We start from the raw sequence: 23,963 nt of genomic DNA on the forward strand, positions 1-23,963 counted from the left end.
TATAATGTGTAGCATTCACCAGATGTGCATTCATTTCAGGAGTTTCATGCTTGTGGCTTACAGAGGTCAAAATGATTAAACTGAAGAGTTCTTTTGTTTTACTTTTTATATTAGGAGTTCCAGCCATTTTGTTTAACTCATCTGACTGCTAGAACTTCTGCATGTTTCTACTGCAGCATGTTTCTTCTGTTTTGTACATCATAGAAGCCACTGGAGGAGGAAAATAGTAAAGTAAAGGCAGCATATGAGGAGAACCAAAGTGGCTACTGGATGAAACAGTATGAGAGAATTGGGCTAAAGCTTGTTTCCCATGGAGACCAACTGAAAGGGGAAAGGCGGTTTGCTGCTGATGGCTTCTTGAGGAAAGAGCAATGCTTTGAAATTATCAGTCTAGTTCAAGTGAGTACTGTATTGTATATTTCTTTGTCTGGTTCATGCAAGTAGTCTGTTTTTGTCCTAGTCAAAGGCTGTTGTTGCATTGTGATGTTTTCAAATCAAAAACGAGGTAATTTGGAGAAGTACAAATGGGTGAAATTTTGATTCCTTAGTCCCTTGTGGAACAAAAATGTTGGGAATCACCACCTTATCTACAGCTCCTTAAGTGGAAACAGTGTTTATGCTGCCAGAGGCAAAGCAGTGATTTCAAATGGACACTTTCGTGGTTGTATTAATTTCTGACAGGCCATCCTTCTACATGACTGCAAGTTAAACTCCTTCTGAATATTTTGGACTACAATCTGCCAGTGTCCTAGAAATTGGTACAATCCATAACCAAATCATGCTGCATTATGTTTTCCCATAGGGAATGTTATGTTATTTACCTGAAAGAACTAAATGTTATATTTCGTGTTGTAATTCACATATTCCACAATCTTGCTTTGATGCTCAGGTGAGTTGCCTCACTGAACACGAAAATGCAATAAATATAGAGGGTGTCAGCTGTTACAAAATAGATCTTTAAACTAAGACCCATCAGCCAAATTGCAAAACCTCATAAATTTGCAAAGTAATGAAAATGTGAGGAAAATATGCCTCAAATCTTGAGCTATGTGTTCTTCCTCTGTCCAGCGAGGAAATGGAGTGTGCCTTCGGGGAAACTCCACATTTCATGTGGATAGTACTTCCTGCAGACACACCACTAAATACTGTTCACAGTCCATTACTTGTTTTCAGGATAAAAAGGCAAATCAGTATGGAGCCAAAGTTGTGACAATGACAGATGCTGTAACGGTAAGCATGGGAGATAGTATACTGTCAAACATCATGTGCATGTGTGTCTCCTGTCAAACTTCATGTCCATGCGTGCCTTATATGTGCCTCTGATCCTTATGTTTGAAGATACTTTACCCTGTCCGAGACACCTCCAGATTCTTGTCCCTGGGTGTTGGCATCTCAAAATTCTCTTTACTCTGTGCTTTATATAAAAAAATTCTCTTTCTGTGTGACATTATCTCATGATTCTTGACCTGTTTTATATGCAGTCATTTCCAGATTCCTGCATTTTTGTAACTTCTTCGTGAAAATTTATGTCCTTAGTTTTCCTGATTCTGTACTCCATTTTTACCTGAGATTATACTTTCTGTAGATGCTGGAAAAAGAGGATTTGAATAGTGAGGTCTCATTACGGCTCCTGCTTCGTATTGCTGAGACAACTCGCCACTATTTAATGAAGTACTACAGTTTGACAAGGCTGTTCTTCAAACATACATCTGTAGTGTGTTGGGGTCCTGAGATAGGACTTGATGGTAGGTATTATCGTAAGTAGACAGGACTGATTCCAGAACTCAATCATTGTTAATACAAGTGCGTTGACTCAGCAGAGGAAATGTTCAAAATACAATCAGAAAGCAGCTTCATTCCTATAGTTCATCATAGTATTGCTCAGAACTTTGAAAGCCTTGTTTTCTTGGTTTTAGGACATCAAATATTTTGGGTGTTTTGGCAGTGTTGATTCATGCTATAATGAGGCATGCTGCATCACACAGATATCGGTACTTGGATGATGGATTCTGTTTAACATACCGTATATTACTGTGTATAAGCTGACCCCATAGGCAAGTAAAGCCCGTAACTTGTCAAAATAGTTTCTTTTGTACATAAGCCTGGTTCGTGGCCAACTCACATCACAACACATCTGGGAGTTACACTCTTGAATGTAAGATGCAAGTATGTTTGGTGAGAATAGCATCTAATAAAGATTATGTTGGCCATTATTCTAGAAACCCATGTTTATTTTCCTTCTTATCTCCGCAGTAAAATTGTTCACTTATTCAACACCATGAAGCGGAAAACCAAATGAGCATATTATATCAACAACCAAAGAATAAAATCAACAACAGTTCTCATAAAAGTTGTCAGATGTACATTATAACATACTATTTCCATCTTTTTTGAGCAATCGTATAATGTAGCTGAAGTGACATCTCACCTTTCTTTGCCTTGATATTAATGCAAAACTACATGCATGAGAGCATTTTTGTCATGGGTCATAACCTAGCAGGATATATGCACTAAATTCCCTAAGTATAGGTGGTGACTTTTTGCGTAACATGTTCAGAAAGGCATGAATTAACCCCACCTTTCATTTGAATCTATAAATTTTCATTTGATTGACTGCCTTACCTGTAAGATCAACCTGACAGGGCACTGACGACCTGAAAAATACTTTTGTGAAATTGTTTCTCATAGATAAGTAGGCCCTCTCCTACAGAGTGTGTTCTTTTCTTTTTCTCAAAATTCAGCTTATACATGGTAATATGCAGTAAGTTGTGTTTAATAAGTTAATGACGTGTTTTACATTTGTTTGTGTGATTACTGAGTGCATCCGAAAAGCCATAACATGATGATAATTGTGCCATCAAGTGTGAAGAAAATGTGATTTCAATAGGACAGTTGTTTAGCTGATTTTCAGTCTTCTTTGTTTACACCACTCATTCATATAACACGGTATGGATTTCATAATTCCCCCTGAAGTTTTCCAGTTACCAGTTGTTTGAATTGGTAGCATCATGATTTGGTCAGGCCAAATTACAAATGTCTGGTTTCACCATACCAAGTTCGAACCAGCTACAGGGACAGCACTTGTTGTGTGCAAGTGACTGTTCCTGCTGGTGTGTGTCAGTGACTGTTCCTGCTGATGTGTTTCATTGACTGTTTCTGTTGATCTGTTCCTGCTGATGTGTGTCAGTGACTGTTCCTGTTGCAGCATCTTCCTTTGATGACTGTATACCCCAGGAGGATGGATCCTGTATAGATGAACTGCCATCCAACATCGGTGATGAGGAATACATGTCAGTAGCATTCTCTTATCAACATTCTACTCAGTGTATCTTTCTACATCTGATGTTGCTTCTATATTTTACCATGTCTTTCTTGAATATGGCCCATTTTTCCTGTTAGAGGATGTCATACACTTTGACATTTATGTGACAAAATCATTTTTGTTGAATGTCAAATTAATCATATAGGGGTACATCCTCTACAGTATGGGATCTTGCTTTAAATGTGTTATGTAGTTTCTGGAACCCAGAAAACCAAAGGCTCTTAATTTCTGTGCAAAAGCAAAGTGTTCACGGTGATGAGCAAAAACAGTTCATTATTAGTTTCTGTGACAGTTTCACCAATTACTATTCACATAAAAGCAAATCTCATTTGTTCATTCACAAATTTCTGGCTGTGTGGAGATGTTTTGATCATGTGTCATCATATATCGTTTCTGTTGATCAATGTGCAGGATATCTCATGTTGTTCAAGGTAATATGTTATCATTTTCCTTGTGATTGATGAATTGTGTGACACTTTTCTGATACCCATGGACTTGAAAGCATTGCTATTAAGAGACGTTTTTTCTCTGCAGTGGAGTGACCTACCTCTCTGATATTCCTGCTGATGAAGGATCAAATATATACTTCATGTCATCTGACAAGAAAACCGAGGTGGGTAACATAGCTCCACCTAGTCCATCAGCCTCCACCACTCTACATCTACACAAAGGTTTGCTATGCCCCACCCAGACCACTCTACATCTACACAAAAGTGAGCTACCATGCCCCACCCAGACCACTCTACATCTACACAAAGGTGGGCTACCATGCCCCACCCAGACCACTTTACATCTACACAAAGGTGGGCTACCATGCCCCACCCAGACCACTCTACATCTACACAAAGGTGGGCTACCATGCCCCACTCAGACCTGCCTACCTGGCATAATTTGGCCTATTTTATATTATTGTTATTATTAAACACAATTATATGCCCACATAGCAGGTTGTATGCCAGTCGAGCAATTTTCATAAAAAATAGTCTCATTTCACACGGCAGTTCAACTTAACCACCATTGAGAACATCCTTTGTTCTTCCAGTATTGTTTATCAGTGCCATCAACACACATACCCAAGTACTGATATATTCCAGTTGCTTTCGAATGGCAACAGCAATGCTGACCAAGCCATGGACAATCCCTCCCCTTCCAAAAATTATCCTTCATTCAAAAGTTTACTGAGAAATACACTTCCATCCCTGGAATAAGCAGGTCAACTAAAGGAGTCAGGTATGAGTATTGTACATATTCTCGAGCAGACATTAATATTACACATTCGGGAGGCATGCTGTGAGGAGCCAGATTATGTTCCTTATGAAATTGTACACTTTCACACCTCAAGATACCCTTTTTAGCCACCATGAATACACTTTGAAGGCAAGTGAGGTAGGCAGGTCATTAGCCTGCACCACTCTAAATCCACACAGAGGTCGGCTGCCCTGCTCAACCTTGTCCATGAACCTGCACCACTCAACATCTACACAGAGGTCGGCTACCATGCTCAACCTTGTCCATGAACCTGCACCACTCAACATCTACACAGAGGTCGGCTACCCTGCTCACCCTGCTCAACCTTGTCCATGAACCTGCACCACTCAACATCTACACAGAGGTCGGCTGCCCTGCTCAACCTTGTCCATGAACCTGCACCACTCAACATCTACACAGAGGTCGGCTACCCTGCTCAACCTTGTCCATGAACCTGCACCACTCAACATCTACACAGAGGTCGGCTGCCCTGCTCAACCTTGTCCATGAACCTGCACCACTCAACATCTACACAGAGGTCGGCTACCCTGCTCAACCTTGTCCATGAACCTGCACCACTCAACATCTACACAGAGGTCGGCTGCCCTGCTCAACCTTGTCCATGAACCTGCACCACTCAACATCTACACAGAGGTCGGCTGCCCTGCTCAACCTTTTCCATGAACCTGCACCACTCAACATCTACACAGAGGTCGGCTGCCCTGCTCAACCTTGTCCATGAACCTGCACCACTCAACATCTACACAGAGGTCGGCTACCCTGCTCAACCTTGTCCATGAACCTGCACCACTCAACATCTACACCGAGGTCGGCTGCCCTGCTCAACCTTGTCCATGAACCTGCACCACTCAACATCTACACAGAGGTCGGCTACCATGCTCCACCTTGTCCATAACCCAACAAACTTTTGGGAATTCTGACATACCATGTACCACCTATTTTCTCTACCCCCCTCCCCCCACCCCCCCAAAAAAAAACCGCACATGAGGGGAAGGCTGTTTGTCTGTCTCTCTTTCTGTAGAATAATTTGTATAACGCTATATCCAGAATACACTGCTATTCAGCGTTTGAGACTCTTAAAGAACATTACTTGTTGTATTACAATACACACTAGTGGGAAAGGCTGGGTTACCATGATCCACCTAGACTGTTACCTGTGCACACAAGTGTAAGATTTGTAGACATGCATTTCCAAACACCCAGAACTACTAACTGTAAAGTGAATGTTTAACAAAACCTAATACGTATGTCCCTTCATATTCAGAGCAAAGTTGGTATAAAGTGTGGGAGGCTGGTTGCATTTGAGAGCAGCGACCAGCATGGTGTCAGCATTCCGTACAGTGAGCAGCGATGTGCATTGGTCATCCGGTACACCACAGACCCCACCAAGGATGACCAAGCCTATATTGAGACCATCAAGACGCTGCATGAGTTGGATATTAAATACCTGACGAGTGACAGCAACACTCAACAGCACACCTTAGAAGATTTGAAAAAAAGTGGTAGGTTGAAGCAAATAGATTAATTTTCCTTTGGAATATAACTCTATTTTACCTCACCTGACTGAAATAAAGTAAACAATCTATGAAACGAATTTGCACTCAGTGAAAATGTAAGGACAGAATTCTGATCCTGAATTCTGGCTGCCATTATAGCTTCTTTTGATGATAGCATCGTTCCCATTGTTCAGACATAGAAAACATGCATTGATTCAAACTTTTATTTACAGCAAGTATGAAGTATTCAGAATGACCTGGTTACATCTTTTTCCTTTTACATTCTCCCTGCTTTTCTAGTGCTCTTACAAAATATCTTGGAACAATGCAGCACACAACACTAAAAGTGTGTCTTGAATTTACTCACAGTATCTTGACCTGCACAGTATTCTCATTAAGGAAAAACCATTTGTGTTTTACGCAAATAAATTTGATATTTTATGCCTGCGTCTTTTCATGATGCTGAACTGCAATGTCGTCTATTCTGACATGATGATGTTTCCGAAAATTGGGATTCCCCAGGTCAGTAAACATGGACGTCGCCAGATACACTGGCAGATAGCATGCAAAACTCTTACCATGTATGATGAAGTATATCATGAATTCATACCTCACGTACTTACTTGTGTTTTGGAGATGTTTTGTGTGCCACATCACTGCAGATTCTTTATGAAATTTTAGAACTCCTTGAATAGGTGAAAGTGAAGTTGATACCTCAAAGTAATGATGCTGACTTATGGGCATGTGAACTGATGATTCATGAAACACAACAGGCAATTGAAAACTGATTTTTCCTAAGGAATCCATGAAGTAAAATGAAGTTTCTCTCAGCTAATTTTACTTGCTAGTTCTTTAAAATGCCCTGAAATGCAACGAAATTTCGACATTTTAGAGGGGTGCATGCAGCAGGTACCTCTTAGAGACCTGTGATGTATGCACATGCAAGATTCTAAGGTACATGTGTTTTAGGATTGGAAAGATGTTTTCCTACCATGAAGGAAAAAGTAATACAAGTTAAGTTTGATGCTAAGGCTATTAGAGTGCAGCTCACATGATAGCACCTGAACTAAAATACAAACACAAAAGATGGGCTTAGATACTGATTGGCTTTGACTGGACAGAGTGGACTAGACTTATTGAAGGGGACAAGCAGTTGAATACAGGCAGTGGTCATGAGAGGATGTGTCATGGGAGTGAGTAAATATATAGCTGAATGTACATGAAGCTTGTTTTGGCATGTTGGTAGACACATGGTAGAGGGGCCTTGCAGATATGTTTTGTCTTTGCTTTTAAAGCAGAGACCACTAATACATGGACCACATAGGATCAACCTATGATAGGCAATCTCTATATTGATCCCTATATGATCTCCAGAGACCTGCAGGATGCATGTTAATATGTTCTTGTTCAGACTGTCAGAGATACCCACGCCTTGTTTATCAGCAGACCATAACTATTCATGGTTCTACCATTTGGACTATCAGTAACTCCAGGGATATTCAAGGTCATGACAGCTCTAGTTCTAGCATATTTACATCTATGATGTTTCAGCATGTTAACCTGTACGCAAAGATTGTCAGGGATGAAATAACGTTAACATAGACAAGTTTCTCAAATAGTGTGATACAAAACGGAAAACTCAAATACTTTGACAGATCTGAACTTTTGGTGTATTCTGAAATCAACAAAGTTAAGGAAATTCCCATGTTAGTGTCTCAAATACTCACGTACATTTAAAGGAAGCCCTTCTTTAATTGTATTGGTGGTACATTTGCTGGACACAGCACTAATTTTTATCCCCCCACCCCACCCCCGGCAGGTAATGTGGGGGGATATAGTCAACTCCTCGTCTGTCCGTAATCATTTTGTTTCCGGAGCATAACTCAGAAACCGTTCAATAGTTTTAGACCAAACTTGATAGATAAAACAATCACAACCTATTGTTGTGCCTTTTGCTATTTACAGAGTTTTGGCATTTTGGTGTTAGTCTGATGGTCGGGCGGGCTACGTTTCCAAAGCAGAACTCAAAAACCGTTCAATATTTTTCTGCAAAACTTGGTAGAATTGTGTGGCAGGCCCCAAAGTGGTGCCTTTTGGTATTAACAGGTTTTTGTGATTTATTATTTTCTGGGTTTTCTGGAAATGTTTCGGACTTAGTCTCGAAATGAAGGGATGTGCTTTGTTTCCGGAGCGTAACTCAAAAACCGTTCAATATTTTTCTGTAAAACTTGCTAGATATACCAATCAGAAGCTACAATGGTGCCTTTTGCTAGTTACAGGTTTTTGTGATTTCTTAGTTTCTCAGTTTCCATGGAAACGATTCAAACTTTATCTCAAAAGTGAGAGGTGTGTTTCGTTTCCAGAGCAGAACTCAAAAACTTCTTAATATCTGTCAGCAAAACTTTTGCTATTTACAGGTTTTTACGATGTGTTATTTTCTCGGTTTCATGAACACGTTGCTGACTTTGTTTCCGGAGCACAACTTGAAAACCATTTCATATCTTTCAAAAGATCTTGGCAGATATACAAGACAGATCTTGAAATGGTGACTTTTTCTGATTACAGATATATGGCGTTTATATTTTTCATGAATTCCATGGAAACAATTCAGACTTGGTCTAAAAACACAATAAGTAACTGTCGGAGGATTTGTCCTTTCAAATATGTGATGACACATTGTCCTTTCTGATGACTCTTGTCTTGGAACAGATTTTATGGAGTCTGTTGCAGAAGAGGCATGGAAATGTGTTTAGGTGTTAGGTTAGGAGTCACATGAAATGTTCACAGTACTTTTGTTTGGCTTTGCCACATTTTTCTCTGAGTTGACATCCCAGCATTGTATATGGCATCACTTGATGTTTTACAAATGCTGTGCATATGTTATTTGATGCCTTGTCAGTCAGAGGACAAACTTTCCACGCAGTGCAGTCAAATGGTTGCTGGATTCAGAACAGGCTACCCACTCCAAAAAAGAGACACTTAAAAAAGTTTTTTTTTGGTTTCTGTGTAGTGAATTCAGATTTGTTTGGGTAATATTTTGCACAACTGACAACAGTATGATGTTGGACGCTGTAGCAGATGATTACCTAGTTGCAGATTTTGTTTAAAAATTTAATGTGAATTATCAACTTCTTGCTTTATATGAAGCAGGGTGCAAATCAGTTCAGAAGTTATGGAAAATATTGGGGTTTCCTTCTAGCACCATTTACCGACTTATTACCAGATTTTAAGCTGCTGACATTTTTCAGCACAAGCCAGGATTGGGACATCCTCTTCATCTTGTTGGAAGTGACAGAAGACGACTCACAAAACGCAACGGTGTATCCATTCATTCCGTCACTTGAAGTCTGACCAATTTGTTGATTTGATTTGAACAAAGCTGTCACACTTGCAGGGATCACTATAACCAAGGACGGTGCTGACATGAAGGGAGGGGAACGAGTGATGGCAGACGGGCTAGCCAAGGAAGAAGAGTGTCAGACCTTGACCAACCTTGTCCTGGTAAGACAAAGACCAGACTGTCAGGAACATTGATGGGGGGAAGTGGTTAGACCATGCCACACAGACCATGCCATTCACAGTAACCTTTTATTGGGAGACAATGAAATGATTATCTGGTTTAAAGAGAACTGCTCATTTACGATTTGATATTTCTGTGTATTTTGAATGAATTTATGTAATTATGTTACTTCCGTTATCTTTTAAAAGATTCAATTCTGTGAATGGCCCACAAAGTCTTTGTAATAACATGGTACCTTTGCTGGTATGGAAAATGATGTAATGATATTCATTGTCGAAACTTCTATGATCAGTCATCGAAACTGTTAATGTCATCACATGTTTCTGCCACTGTAGTCATGTCTGTCCTTTTATATTTCTTATCTCTTACTTGAAATGGATGAATGGATTCAGCTGAAATTTTGTGTGAGTGTTTAGGACATGCCACCATGTATACATCTTTGAATAATGAAAGTTTCAAAAATTAAATATATACCGAGGAGCAAGGGTTTTAAAACTTCAGATGGTCACCACATGTAGTTCTATGTTTATTTGATGGAAAATCACATATAGCTCCACAGAACAGACAGTGATATGAATTTCTTAGTTTGACGTTGATTTGATGTAACTTAGCACATCAACCATACTCAATGCTGCCTCTTCGTATGGTGATTAGTAAGCCATGTCAGTACACATTGTAATGGAATCGGTATGTCATTCAAAACACATGTTCCACCTTTATCAGAGTAGCATGTTTTTGGAGTTTGCATCTAAATTCTCTCGAAGTGTACACTTGACTCAGTAAATCAGGACCAAACTTTTTTGGTCGAGGGCATTTGACTTTGGAATGTTTTTCTCCTTCGCATACAGAAATATTATTTTGTTCATGGCATGTTAGTATTTTAGTAATATGACAGGTGACGTGTGGTAATATTTCCATATCATCTACAGAGGGTCGGGCTATTGTGTCACGTATAGACAGTGAGTAACTTTGAGGATGGAAGTGGTGTAATGTGTGATGATGTTAAGGGCTGTTGTATTTCAGACCCACGGTACAGAGGGGAGTGGCTATGAAGGAAATTCTTTCCCTCACACACTCCAGGAGAATTTTAAGGGCTTTACAATGATTGATGCGTGGGAGGTACACATATATATTTATATATATCTATATGTTGGCTTTGTAACTATATCATTTGCCATCAGCACATAGTAACGCTTTGAAGGTGGTGCAGGTTTCAGCTTAGAAGTGTCATTTAGATGAAGGCTAAATGTATACTTAGTAACTAGTGTATATTTCTGTGGTTTACGTAGTATCTTTAGATAGATTCTTAACATTTATTTTTCATCAAATTTTGAAAACATCAAAGGTTAATGAATAATGCTTAGTTTAGAAGTAAATCAAAAGACATTTTGTAAGTATATATTAAGTATGATATATTTTTAAACTTAGGCCCTCTCACGTTTCGTTTGGCTCCACCTCTTCTACTTTCAACAATAGATGGGAAACACCCTGGAACAAAGTTTTCAGCCTCTGAGAACAGCTCGCTTGAACACCCCCTGCTCCAGGTGCTGATATAACTGGAGTTCTTGCATGCTCCCTTCTAGTGAGACCCTTAACCATCTCTTCTGACCATCTCTTCAGTGGCAAACACTCCGTGGGTTCAGAGAGCCCAAAAGAATCGACAGTCAATTTACATTCAACAGTCCTTCTAGTTGTTCTTTCAAACTGGTACTTGTGAGAAGACAGGTGTTCCCCACAGGGTCGTTCGATTTCTCGTCACGTTTCAGACGTCTGAAGGATTCTTACAAGATAACTCTTCATTTATTGATCCATACAGTTGTTACAATGTGCCGTTTGTTCTTAGATCACTACAATCAGCTGACCATGCCAATCTTTTGGGATCCCCATACCCATACCCAGGAGTGTCTTTTGTCATTTTTTATATTTGAAGCCTTAGTGTGGGCTATGTCAACTACTTCAATCTAAACCTTCGGCAGTCCCACTGATACCTCTTCATGTTCTCACATCAACCATCATCGTCCCAACATGTGTTGAACTTCCCCCAGCATTTCCTAGGCAGGACCCTATTCCTTTTGACCATTAATCTAATCAAGATATAACTCTACCTTTGTCTTGTGCTGGAGATGATTAGACATTTTACAATGCTTCCCAAGATTTCCTTTTTCCTGTGCGATTGCCTGTGACAGGACCGATTGAGATCACCAGTCCTGATTCCATCAGTGAATTATGGATCACTGTACATTAAATTTTAAATTTTTGGATGTGGTGGAACTTTGTTGGCTGATCTGTTTGCTCATACAGATTTGAAGTTGGATGAGAAGTTGTGTTTGCTCTGACATAGAGTTACAGACTGACAGTATTGGGATGGGATGTTTGGTTCTCCTCATTGATCATAATCATGTTGCTGCTTCTCTGTACGATCATCAGACCAGGAGACAATAAGTTCTCATTAATGTCCAAGAAACATTGCTCGTGCTGTGTGTACCAATCTACAAGGTTTCTCAGAAGGTTATTTGGTGTGTCTTCCTAGGAATCCACTGATTGCAGAATGTTCCTGTATGGTATTTCCATGATCAAATCACAAATGTATTTGGCAGTGGTCTTAATTGGGAAGATGGTTTTCCTTCTTGACAGATGCTTGAATGTCTTGTACTGTTGGCACTGTCTCAGGTGAGAACTCGTCATCAAAGGTAGAAGTTTCTAGACCTCTTTTCACTTTTTTTTCTGCATCCATTCCTGCAGATTGTTGATTCCCACTCACCAATATTTTTACCTTTGTTCTTTCATCGGTACCTTCACCTCGCCTCATCACACTTAAACTAAAAGTGCTTTATGGTTCAACTTCTTTATTATACAAGGCCACAACGATTCGAGACAGATTCTAGTCTCTTCTTCACCTCACCTGAAGAAGAGACTAGAATCTGTCTCGAATCGTTGTGACCTTGTATAATAAAGAAGTTGAACCATAAAGCACTTTTAGTTTGATTCCTCCAACTTCTAAATGCCTTTGAAACAACTCATCACACTTCACCTCAGATAACTCTGAAAATCCTTTTTGATCAAAAACTTAAGTGCATCACCCTTAAGACCATATTCTTTGTTGCTCTTGCTGTTGTTGGCAGTATATCAGAATTCCAGCCACAATATGTGAACTAAGAACAGTTTGATAGGAAAAGGTATGGTAGGGGTTTCCTTGGTCTACAATGGTTATTTATAGCAAAGAATGAATTGCCAGGACAACTGTATAGACTTTTCACTCTTCCACCACTGTCCACCATTCTCAGGTCTGATGATAGATAACTCTTCCCAGTTAGAGCTTTGAAGATCTGCATTAAGATCTACACTGCACTTTCCCAGACATGAGAATGACTACAACTGACAGTCACGGAATCAGCCTGGCCAGACTAGACCTTCTCTTAATGATCTGTCTCTGCAACTAGAGAAGGGATGTGTTCTGGAGAGTTTGAAAACTTTGCCTCAGCTCATTTCCACTCTACGAAAGTAGAAGAGAAAGTGCATAATATAGATGGTAAAGGTATTTTATATATATAATTTATAAGTATAAGTTATGAGTACTCAACATGTTGTCCATTTGTTTCAGTGAAAGGTACCAGTACTTTCATTTTGAGTATTTAGACAGGATTTATATGTGCATCATATTTGTGTTCTAACACTGTCATGATCACGATGTCATCTCACAACTAACTACCACATCTGTCAGTCTCAAACAATACAGGCAACCTCATAATTTACCGTTAGTGGTTTTGTTCATTCAAAGATTTTTTTACTACTGGACAAGTTTATTGCTTTTGAAAATTGATTTGTACTAGCTGTGTATATCAGGGTGTATATTTAATAATGGTATCAATATATGCTGGAAGAGTGTTTTGGATTTGGATCATTTCAGTGTTGTTCGGAGTAATGTAGTTCCAATAATGCTTATTGTTATATGAAAAATATATATGAAAAAGTTTTTCTACAGCAGAATCTTCAAAGCATGGTCAGCTAAGCTGAAATTTGTGTGGTTTTAGGCTACACCACGTTTTGTTCAGAGAGCCATGTCTATTTTGCTGCAACCCAGAATTTTCCCTTTTTTTGTTCCATGCACCTGGTAGGCTGGCCATACAGCTATAGTCTTGAATGATATGTATCTGTATCAATGTACGCACAAGTATTGGCACTGTATTGGAGTACACCCTGATATGTGGTCTCAGCACACTGTCAGCTTTCCTTCACATCCTGTCTATATTGTCCTCTGCTTATCATCTCTGCTGGCTTCTAGACGGGTGCTTTAGTCGGTGATGGGTACGAACATCTTCCCACTAAGCCATCAGTTATCTCCCCTCACACAGAGCATGAGATGTTCCAGGGCCTCACAGTTTACCGTGCAGCAAAGGTTTGTATGTTGTCATGCATGATTTGTGGAGATACAGTATCTAAGGTAAAATGATTTGACATGAAGAAAAACTTTGAAACAAACGAAACATGTCCTAGATCTTGGATGCAGTGAAAATAGTCTTAGCATTAGGTGAACCATGTTTCAGAAGGCCTTGTGCCTTAAAATAGGGGGAGGATGGACAGTGGGCTCAGATAAACAAGTAATTGTTCAAGCCAGGTACCTGTGTTCAGGTTCCTCAGCAATCAAAGAATGCATGTTTTTTTGTAAATATTTGGAGTGAGTATATTCATAGAGAGTTAGTATAGTCCAATGAGGCACTGAAATCCTTTTGTATTGACTCTGTTCTCGAAGGCATTCAGGTAGATAATCTCACATTTATTATCACATTTACATGCTCATCGCTGTCATTAGATTGGGTTCGGTGAAATGTTTAAAAAGAATTTGATCACAAAGATGTTGGCAACATTTGTTATGTTCCAGTACGTATGTCTGTTGTCTCATGTGAAGGATGTACACAGATAGACAAGTGTGTTTGGTGTCCCGTAGGACAGTCCTTTTGTGTTCTGGAATGTAGACGAGACAGTTCTTGAGGGTATTTCATTCCATTGAGGGGTTCATTTACTCTCAAGAGTAGCAGTATGTAGGTCTTACATCTATTGTATATAGGGCCTACCTTTCGTGTAGACTTGGTATATAGGGCATATCTTCAATATAGATCCATAGTATGATGCCATCTGTAGTGTGTTAGCATCATGCCATTTTGACACTGACTAAAGGGTCAAGTTAGAAGGTCAGCTTATCTACAGGGCGGGTTTTGCATGGTAATATATAGTATACAGGTCCTCTCTGTAGTGTGTGGGCCTCAGGTAGTATACAGATCCCCTCTGTAGTGTGTTGGCCTCAGGTAGTATACAGATCCTCTGTGTAGTGTGTTGGCCTCAGGTAGTATACAGATCCTCTGTGTAGTGTGTTGGCCTCAGGTAGTATACAGATCCTCTGTGTAGTGTGTTGGCCTCAGGTAGTATACAGATCCTCTCTGTAGTGTGTTGGCCTCAGGTAGTATACAGGTCCTCTCTGTAGTGTGCTGGTTGAACATAAATACTCGTAGACTAGTAATGACATAGTTGTTGAAGTATTTGCACAGTAATGTTCATCCTACTGCTGTTGCTGGTTATGAGATGTCTGATGTGTATTACATCTAAATGTACAATAAATACAATATTAACTTTTATAGCAGTAATGTATTCATATTGTTTCCATCAATAGGTAGTTGTCTTCTGTAAGTTGTCTTAAAGATTTAACAATGTCCTTCATTGATTTTGATCTCGAAATGTTTTTAAACAGGGATCTGTTTTAACCATTGTGTGACATCTTCCTCTTACACCACAATTACAAGAAACCTTTAGTAGAAACATGCTGTGTGTTGTCATGTGATGTTACTCCCTTCGTCAGTTAGCCAACTCAGAGAAGGTGAGCTATGCTGCCGTGGAGCTGTTTGTGGACCTGAGTGAGCGCAGTCGTCTGTTCACAGAGAAATACTTCAATGTGACAACGCCTCTGTACTTTGACTTCACACACCTTGTTTGTCGGTCAGCCATTGATGGTAAGTAGTACATCACAATATTCACATCCAGACAGAGATTCCTTTACAGATCATGCAACATACATACCCATGAATTAAAGTTTGATGATGTAAAAGGTGTGGGAAGGGTACCTGTCTCACATGTTTGTTTGTGTATGTAAGAAAAGCACCCACAAAGATAATCACAAGTTCTCCTCCATGTTTCATAAGTATCATAATGTTTCCCTGATGTCGCACTTTATAGAATCATCTGCTCTGTACAGTTAATGGTTACTTGATTTGGACAAGCATGTTTGAGTACTGATGCCCATTGCTAATCACCAAACAGTATTAATGAATAGTTGGTGCACCTCTGCTGTTCTCTGATGGTCATGTAGATGCTAACACTCGTCCACCTGATGACCCTCAAACTGCTGTATTCTTCATATAGGTTCACACCCATAAATTCCCTTCCTTGTATCTATTACTTCAAAGTATCATTTAATGATTTATGAGACTTACTGCAATGCAATATCAGAAGACAATGTCCATAATTTCTGGTCTAATCTTCAAGAATCACTCGAAACAGTGTATGACCCTGTTCATACGCAAGTCCCCAAAAGAACTGACCATGCAACAGATATTTTGGTCTTGTTGACATGGCCTTTTCATGAAAGTTGTGACAATCTGGTATCAGCCCTGAACTGCGGCTCTGTGTTCATGTATGATGACCTCTACTTGTTCCAGACAGCAACCTTGACCGTTCGGACTTGAGCCACCCTGTCCATGCAGACAACTGTATGCTAAAGCCTGATGGTTCCTGTCCTAAGGAGTTTCCCGCCTATATACAGAGGGATTACAGGTAGCCCACTGTCCTCAAATTTACATTGACAGATTACAGGTAGCCCATTGACCTCCAGTTTATATTGACAGATTACAGATCGCCCATTGACCTCCATGTTATATTGACAGATTACAGGTAGCCCACTGTCCTCGAATTTACAATGACAGATTACAGGTAATTCATTGACTTCCAGTTTATATTGACAGATTACAGGTAGCCCATTGACCTCCAGTTTATATTGACAGACTACAGGTAGACCATTGACCTCCAGTTTATATTGACAGCTAGCAGGTAGTCCATTGACCTCCAATATATATTGACAGATTGCAGGCAGCCATTTACCTCCAATTTATATTAACAGATTACAAATAGGTCATTTACAGATTACAAATAGGTCATTGATTTATATTGACAGGCTATAGGTAGGCCGTCCAGTTTATACTGACAGATTACAAGTATTTTATTGACTTCCAGTTATATGAACAGATTACAAGTAGACCATTGGCTTCCTTAAACAGAGGCAGATTACAGACAGATCGTTCACCTCGAATAAATATTATAGGGGGATTACAATAGATTATAGGGGACCATTGACCTCCAATAGATATATAGAGTGAGTGAGTTAGTTTAGTTTTATGCTGCACTCAGCAATATTCCAGCTATATGCCTGCAGTCTGTAAATAATCAAATCTGATACAGACAATCCAGTTATCAACAGTATGAGCATTGATCTGCACAATGGGGCACTGACGACATGTATCAACCAAGTCAGCAAACCTGACCACATAGTCCCTTTAGTCGCCTCTTATGACAAGCATAGTCATCTTTTGTGACAAGCATGGATAGCTGAAGACCTATTGTACCATGGATCGTCAAGGGTCTCCAATAGATATAGACAGGTAACAGGTGGACTATTGACCATTCAAAAAAATATAGACAGATATAGGTTGTTCATTCACATTTCTATTTATGAATGTTGGAAGGCAATTGAATGAGAGTTCTCCATAGACATTAAAACACACAAACAAAATGTCATTGATGGGTCATGTATTAACAGTATGTCCTGTTGGTTTTAGTATGATTTCAATACCAGTATCAGTGGGAGCTGTTAACACCATGATTGCTGCTTACTTTAATGTGTGTGCTGTCTCCTTTGCAGTGCAATACTTTACTTAAACCATGACTTTGAGGGTGGTGAATTTTTCTTTGCTCACAAGAATAAATCTGCACAGGTATGTATTGACTACAGGTATTGTATGATTATTTAAATGTCTTTATGAGATGTCTCTTTATGTCTCTAATGAGAATTGTTTTTGTGTCACAGGCACAACATGTTTAGTTTGAAATTGTACTAAAGTCCTTCCAGCAGTTACTCTAATACATGTGTGAGACAATATGGACTAGCATACAGTTGACTGACTGGATGTTATTCTTATACATTTATAAGCTGAAAGGAAGGCATGTAAACGGTCCTGGTCTTGACAAACTACTCGTGCAGGCAATAATGGCTACCTTTACTTACTTTTATATTTGTTTTATACACAAAATAACTAATCAGTGGATCTTTAAAGTAGTCAAGGAAGTATACTGCCTGCATGCTGCAAGGAGACCCCTCTTGAGAACACACCTAGTATCATCTAGCCATTTTTCAGTGACAAAGACAGCAATTGAGCCTGGACCAGGGTTCTCTCTGGTATTCATGATTTCAAAGAAGGATTCATCAGAGCTCCAGATGATTATCATTGTGAAGATCCTCAACTGGGAATACCTCTGACAACCTCCCAAGTTTAGGATGGAGTCCATATGAAACCTCACACGGATGATCTCTTTTGGGAACTGTATCAGTGTTCAGATCTCCATAGACCTGACGGATGTGTATCTAAGTGTTCTGATTTGTCTAGACTCTCACAGAGACCTATGCCTTACTGAGAATCAAAGATTCGTCTATTGTCGGTCATCTGCAAAATCCTACTAGTGAAATGAAAACTAGATGTACATTCAAAAACAACAAATCACCAGAAAGGGCATGAATGTTAGTAATTTGTACCAAACTTCCAGACATTTTAGAATATCCAAAATCAAAGCTTTGTATTGGGGAACAGGATCATTTTCAAGAGGTCAGATCCAAGATTTCCTCACAATCTATGTCAATAGATGTCCTTTCTGAGAGATCTCACTTCTATGCAGGCTCTTACATCCTGAGGCCATATGATGCAGATAAATCAAAATTAAATCAATCAGAGTCATAAAAAGGACTCCAATCAGCATGGCGCTGCCAGATCACATCTCTTTACAGAGTGATTGCATCACTCAGGAGACTAAGCAACTCCTACATACTTGTCACCACAGACAGTTCAGTGGTAGTAGCTTACAAGGTTTACTGTACAGTTTGGCCAGACACATCTATGGGAAATTTATCAACCATGCAGATATTCCATCTTGTCTGAAGGAGAACCTATCTATGGAACTTATGCTTCATGCAAACGCCTTCTGACAGACATACCATCAAAGATATGACAAGACAGTGTGTCTGTGTTTGAGAGTAGCCAGTGATACCTAACAGACAGAAGGAGAAAGCTACACAGGTCATACTTCTGCCACATGGTAGTCAACTATTTTTCAGTGTGCGACAGTCACCTTTCACTTCAGAGTGTGAGAGAAATTACTTTCAGAGGTTTCCCAGTGTGTATTTGTTTTCATGTTTTTTGTATGTACAGCAACTTATCTACACTTACTCAAAGTAAGATACCTTGCCAGAAGTGAGCAACAATTGTCAATGACAAATCTCCTCAAGAAATTACAGATGTCCTTTTTCATGTTGCACAGCACTATCTGATGTTATAACTTAGAAGATACAAAGTAATAACATTTGGACCCTGTTTACCTACCAAGAGCAAGTAGTTTGGAATCCTGACTATATGCCTGATACATGTTGTTTGAGAGCACGAATGAGAAATGATAACTTGTATTAACTCATTAAGGCCGAGAGCCGCATATATGCGGCAAATTAATTAGCTTCTCACAGCGAGAGCCGCATATTGGGGGTAATCAAAAGCACCTCTCATTCAGCGAGAGTCGCTTATTGGGGTTTTTACATTTTAAATTCGTACATTACCTATAATTTCAATCAATTTAGCAGTAATGATCAAAGATTAGCCTTTCTTACGAGAGAGATTACTTTCTGTGTTAATCAGAAGAACTATTAATGTGTTTTGATAACAATTGCTTGCAATGTCGGGGGCTTATACAGGCAAATGAACACATGTCTGCGAGAAAAGGGATTATGAAATGTTGTTACAGGAGGTACGTGTTTGTTACTCGTCATTGGGAATGAATACTAAGATACTATGTTTGCACATTGATCGAATTAACGGTGACAAGGTTACGAAACCTTCTTCTAAATTAAATCATTCATTCATTGTAATAGTTCATATAATGAATCGTAGAAATACATAGCACTACTGTATTACACTCATGTTCGTGTAGATTTGAAATAAACCAAGTTACTAATTTAGACCTAATTCATTTGCGACTATTGATTTTTAAAGTTGACAATAATACATAATCGAATATGAAGTGACACCTCTTTCATCTACTCATAATATACATATATAGTACACATAAACCATACAAAGGTAACTGGGGTCTTTTGTTCAAGCTGTATCATGCTTATTTGAAATGTGATTTTTCAATGCAATTTACATAAGCATTGTGTAAGAAACGTTTGTACTTGATCTCTGTATTATCTTATCCTGTGTAATGATCACGTGTATCAGATCCATCGTCAATAAAAGGAGGAGAATATATCAGTTACGGAATTGATGCGTATAATCATTCAATCAGACAACACTAAATATATGAACACCTCTTTCAACCTCAAAATAACAGCCTCTGGTCGAATGCATGTCCAGGTAAACTTTTGTCCCGTGACAAGTGTAAAACAAACTAATGCGCTGTTGCATCATTGGACAACCTGTTTTGTGGAGTCACGCCCATTGCCAATCTTCTGAACCTCGTTTGCTTTCAAAACAAATATAAGTATGCCCATCTTCATAAATATTTTGGGAGATTCAACTTCAAGTGTATGCATCACAATAAATCAGTATCGTGTTACTTTTTTGAATTCTATAATACATGTACTTGAATTATGATATTTATTCATAACAATGTACAGATTATATTGAAATGTTCAGCAAGCCATTATGTTTGATGTACAAGTAGTGTGCGCAAAAAGTATACGCAAATAAATACTATCTCTACTCAATGATTGGATTGGGTTATCCGGGGTAAAAATAATCGGATTGTAGCGCTTTGAGCGCTTAGAAAAAAAATAAACTCGTCAAAGTGCTTGTTAGTCCTACGTGTACATTTGCAGGTATCCATACGATTATGTATGTTCACGATACACAAAGTTTTTCATGATAGCTAGAGTTGATAAAGCCGAAATCTAGCATATCGATTGGTCAACGATCTAACCAATAGTCCATCTGTATCCAAGCTGTCTAGTGACCAAACGTACTCTTCAGAAATTTAGCCCATGCCCCATCACCTGCCATTTCCAATGTGACAGGTACCTCATGATACGATTGGTCATAGATAATAAATCAGGGACTATATTGAACAGTTAAGATACAAAACGTCCTATTCGGGAAATTTGATGACGCCCATCCCATGACCCTTTGTCTTATGTATGTGCAAAGAATAGCATTATACAATATGTATGCATGTATGTTCGTATATTTTCTGCGTTAAATCTAGATGAACCAAAGCGACAAACTGAATCTGTTATATGTTATGTAAGTCACAGACTAGCTTATTAGTACTTACCTTAAAATATTCAGTATACACTAGCAACGTATCAGCGAAAACGCTACTTTCATAGATTATTATGCATGTGTGTAAATTCGTCTTTACTGCCATTGACATAGATGTTTTGAACAATTTAATCTCTCACAATGATATGAGAGGGACATCATTTGGTTTAAGTATGTCTTACATACAATGAAACGGACTGGCAAACGTCGAGACATCAAATGCAGATGTTGAAGCTGTGATGTGTTTTTGTGCGTTGACTGTTTTGAGGCCTACCATAAAGACTTGTTCCAAGGACAATAACGCTTTATGCACTAGTTGTGTTGTACAAATGGTACGGTATGCCATTCTTGTCAGTTGTTGGGCACAATGTGTGAAGCCCGCGCGATACTGCTGGAATATAGTTTAAATCGCTGTAAAACTAAATTCACTCATTCTCTTCAATTGTTGCATTTCAGTCGTTATTCGTTTACATGTCCAAAATACTAAGACATGTGTGTTCACCATCTGAGAACGAATACACTCATCGTAGTGTCAGTCTACTCCCATATGTCTTATGTGTTTCTTTCATACATCATTACAGTAACTGATGTTATGTTTACAATACACAAATTGTTAGTTGATACAGCCGTAACACAACATAACCATTGGTCAACGATAAAACCAATAATCAATCTCTACCCTATCACTTTGAGTGTCCCAACGTGCTCTTCAGAAATTTAGGCCACGCCCCATCACCTTGCCCTTCCTATGTGACAGGTTCTCATGATACGATTGGTCAAAGTATCAGCCAATATAATGAGTAACTGAGATATAATGCGTTACATTCGGGATATTTTATCCCTTCACATGACGGGGAGCTTTGTTTAGCATCGAGTAATGATAAATGTATCATGCACTATGTATGTGTATGAATAGTGATGTATGTTTGCAGCGTTAAGTTAAGATGAACAAAGTGACAAACTGTAAATCTCTATATGTTCCATGTTACTTAAACACCCATTGATACTTTCCTTGAAATAGTCAGTAAGCACGAGCAATGTATTGGCAAAAAATCTAGAAGATTATAATGCAAGCCCCCCCCCCCCCCCCCCTCTCTTTTTAAACTCTATTATAAATAATATATTATAATTCAGTCCTTGCGATGAGAGAGACAGGAGGAGTTTGTATATTTGCTCATCTCGTACATACAAAGACTGCGTAGGTGTTGATAAAAATACAGCACACACTGGCAAAGGGGTATGAGAGACATGTAATAAATTACATCAAATGCTGTAATATATGTAGTCACATCGGCCTCTTTCCCATTTACATCTTTCCGACACAATTAAATAATCAGTACTTGTTTGTGAGACTAGACAGTTTCCTGTCATATCCAAGACCTGCCAGGGAAATCAGGCATGATTAGCACTAATTAGCCTCGTCGCAGCAATCAGGCAGTCAGCGAGGGGTGCCAGGTGTTTGGCAGTGGAGCGGCTCCAGGGCTTAATGAGTTAAGGAATAAAAGTCATCAGAAAATAACAAATTCACTGCCAACTACCAATCAAAAGAGCAAATGATCAGAATGTTAGAGCAGTTCCTTCTTGAGTGATCTGTAAATTTGGTAATGTTTATCTAATATATATATGTCCATACACAAGAGTAGATTTTTACTCTCCCATACATATTTACAAAGTTCATAGGCAGTTTTATTTCTGACTAAATAGTATGTAATGGTAAAACCTCAAATAAATGTGGACTGTTTCTCTGACTTATTTTTCAATATTCAGAATAATAGTTTCACTTAATTAGATAAGTAGTCCATTTGTTTGTCTTTTGCAGTGTCTATTCTATTGCGTGATTCACTCAAATAATGATCAAATCGCCCCTCATAAAAACAACAGAGCGCAAACTGTCACGCATAATAATTTGTTCCATACCTAACTTTCAAAAACATATGAAGAAAGCTTTACATTGACAAGGAATGACTTTCTAAATCGGAGTCGGCCACAGAGTCAAGTTCAAGTGACAACATGTAAACACAACAGAATAACCTACCATTGTTAAAACCACTATCGGCCCTGGGGAAATGAAATTCCCTTCGTATCAGTATGAAATAGATCACATTTTTCGATAAAGTTGTGATTTTATTAATTAACTGATTGACAGCATTATACTATGAACAGTAAACATGGTGCATGTATACAGTGCTTGCAAAACACAGTTTAGTCGATCTTTCTTAGAACATCAGTTCATTTCGTTTTCGAAATCAGACAATATTATCTTAAGCTACAAACGACAAATGAATACAAAATTCTTATTTCAACGGTTTGTGGTAATTTGGCATGAATAATGTCATGCAAAATAATGAAAATAACTGACTTTTTTTGCACAAAATACCACTGAGAAAGCAACAGTGTCAGCCGCGTCTCCCCAGACCAATACATCTGTTAAGGAGACGTGTGAATCAAAAGGCGAGCAAAACCCTGAGACTGACCCCGGTCCCTCGGACTCTTAAAAAAACAAAACCAGGTGTTTTTCAGAAAAAAATGGTTGAAGGAATGGCCATGGCTTTCTCAAAATAAGCTTGGTGCTATGATATGTGACTATTGTAGCCAAAATAGAATGAGCAATAGTTTCACAGGTGATGGTTGCAATAACTTTCGTACATCCACACTATTTTGAAAGCCGATAATACAGGTATTACCCCACTACATTTTCCAAATCCCCCCTCCTTTGCGAGGGGGCAACAAATCCCCCC

At 38.9% G+C, this 23,963-nt stretch overlaps 1 protein-coding gene across 1 annotated transcript in view; it reads left to right on the forward strand.

Moving 5' to 3' along the window:
* The window catches only part of LOC137261211 (prolyl 3-hydroxylase 2-like), a 59,003-nt gene that overhangs the window by 30,493 nt on the left and 4,547 nt on the right, over window positions 1–23,963 (forward strand). Inside the window, exons 7-17 of the mRNA XM_067798920.1 lie at window positions 205–399; window positions 1,174–1,230; window positions 1,586–1,745; window positions 3,206–3,290; window positions 3,857–3,935; window positions 5,856–6,093; window positions 9,482–9,588; window positions 13,890–14,003; window positions 15,459–15,609; window positions 16,315–16,429; window positions 17,571–17,643. Of these exons, the coding sequence (XP_067655021.1) occupies window positions 205–399; window positions 1,174–1,230; window positions 1,586–1,745; window positions 3,206–3,290; window positions 3,857–3,935; window positions 5,856–6,093; window positions 9,482–9,588; window positions 13,890–14,003; window positions 15,459–15,609; window positions 16,315–16,429; window positions 17,571–17,643 (1,374 nt within the window). The remainder of the gene's footprint in view (window positions 1–204; window positions 400–1,173; window positions 1,231–1,585; window positions 1,746–3,205; window positions 3,291–3,856; window positions 3,936–5,855; window positions 6,094–9,481; window positions 9,589–13,889; window positions 14,004–15,458; window positions 15,610–16,314; window positions 16,430–17,570; window positions 17,644–23,963) is intronic.

This window comes from Haliotis asinina, chromosome 14 (assembly GCF_037392515.1).
Source record: "Haliotis asinina isolate JCU_RB_2024 chromosome 14, JCU_Hal_asi_v2, whole genome shotgun sequence".
Lineage (NCBI taxonomy): Eukaryota > Metazoa > Mollusca > Gastropoda > Lepetellida > Haliotidae > Haliotis > Haliotis asinina.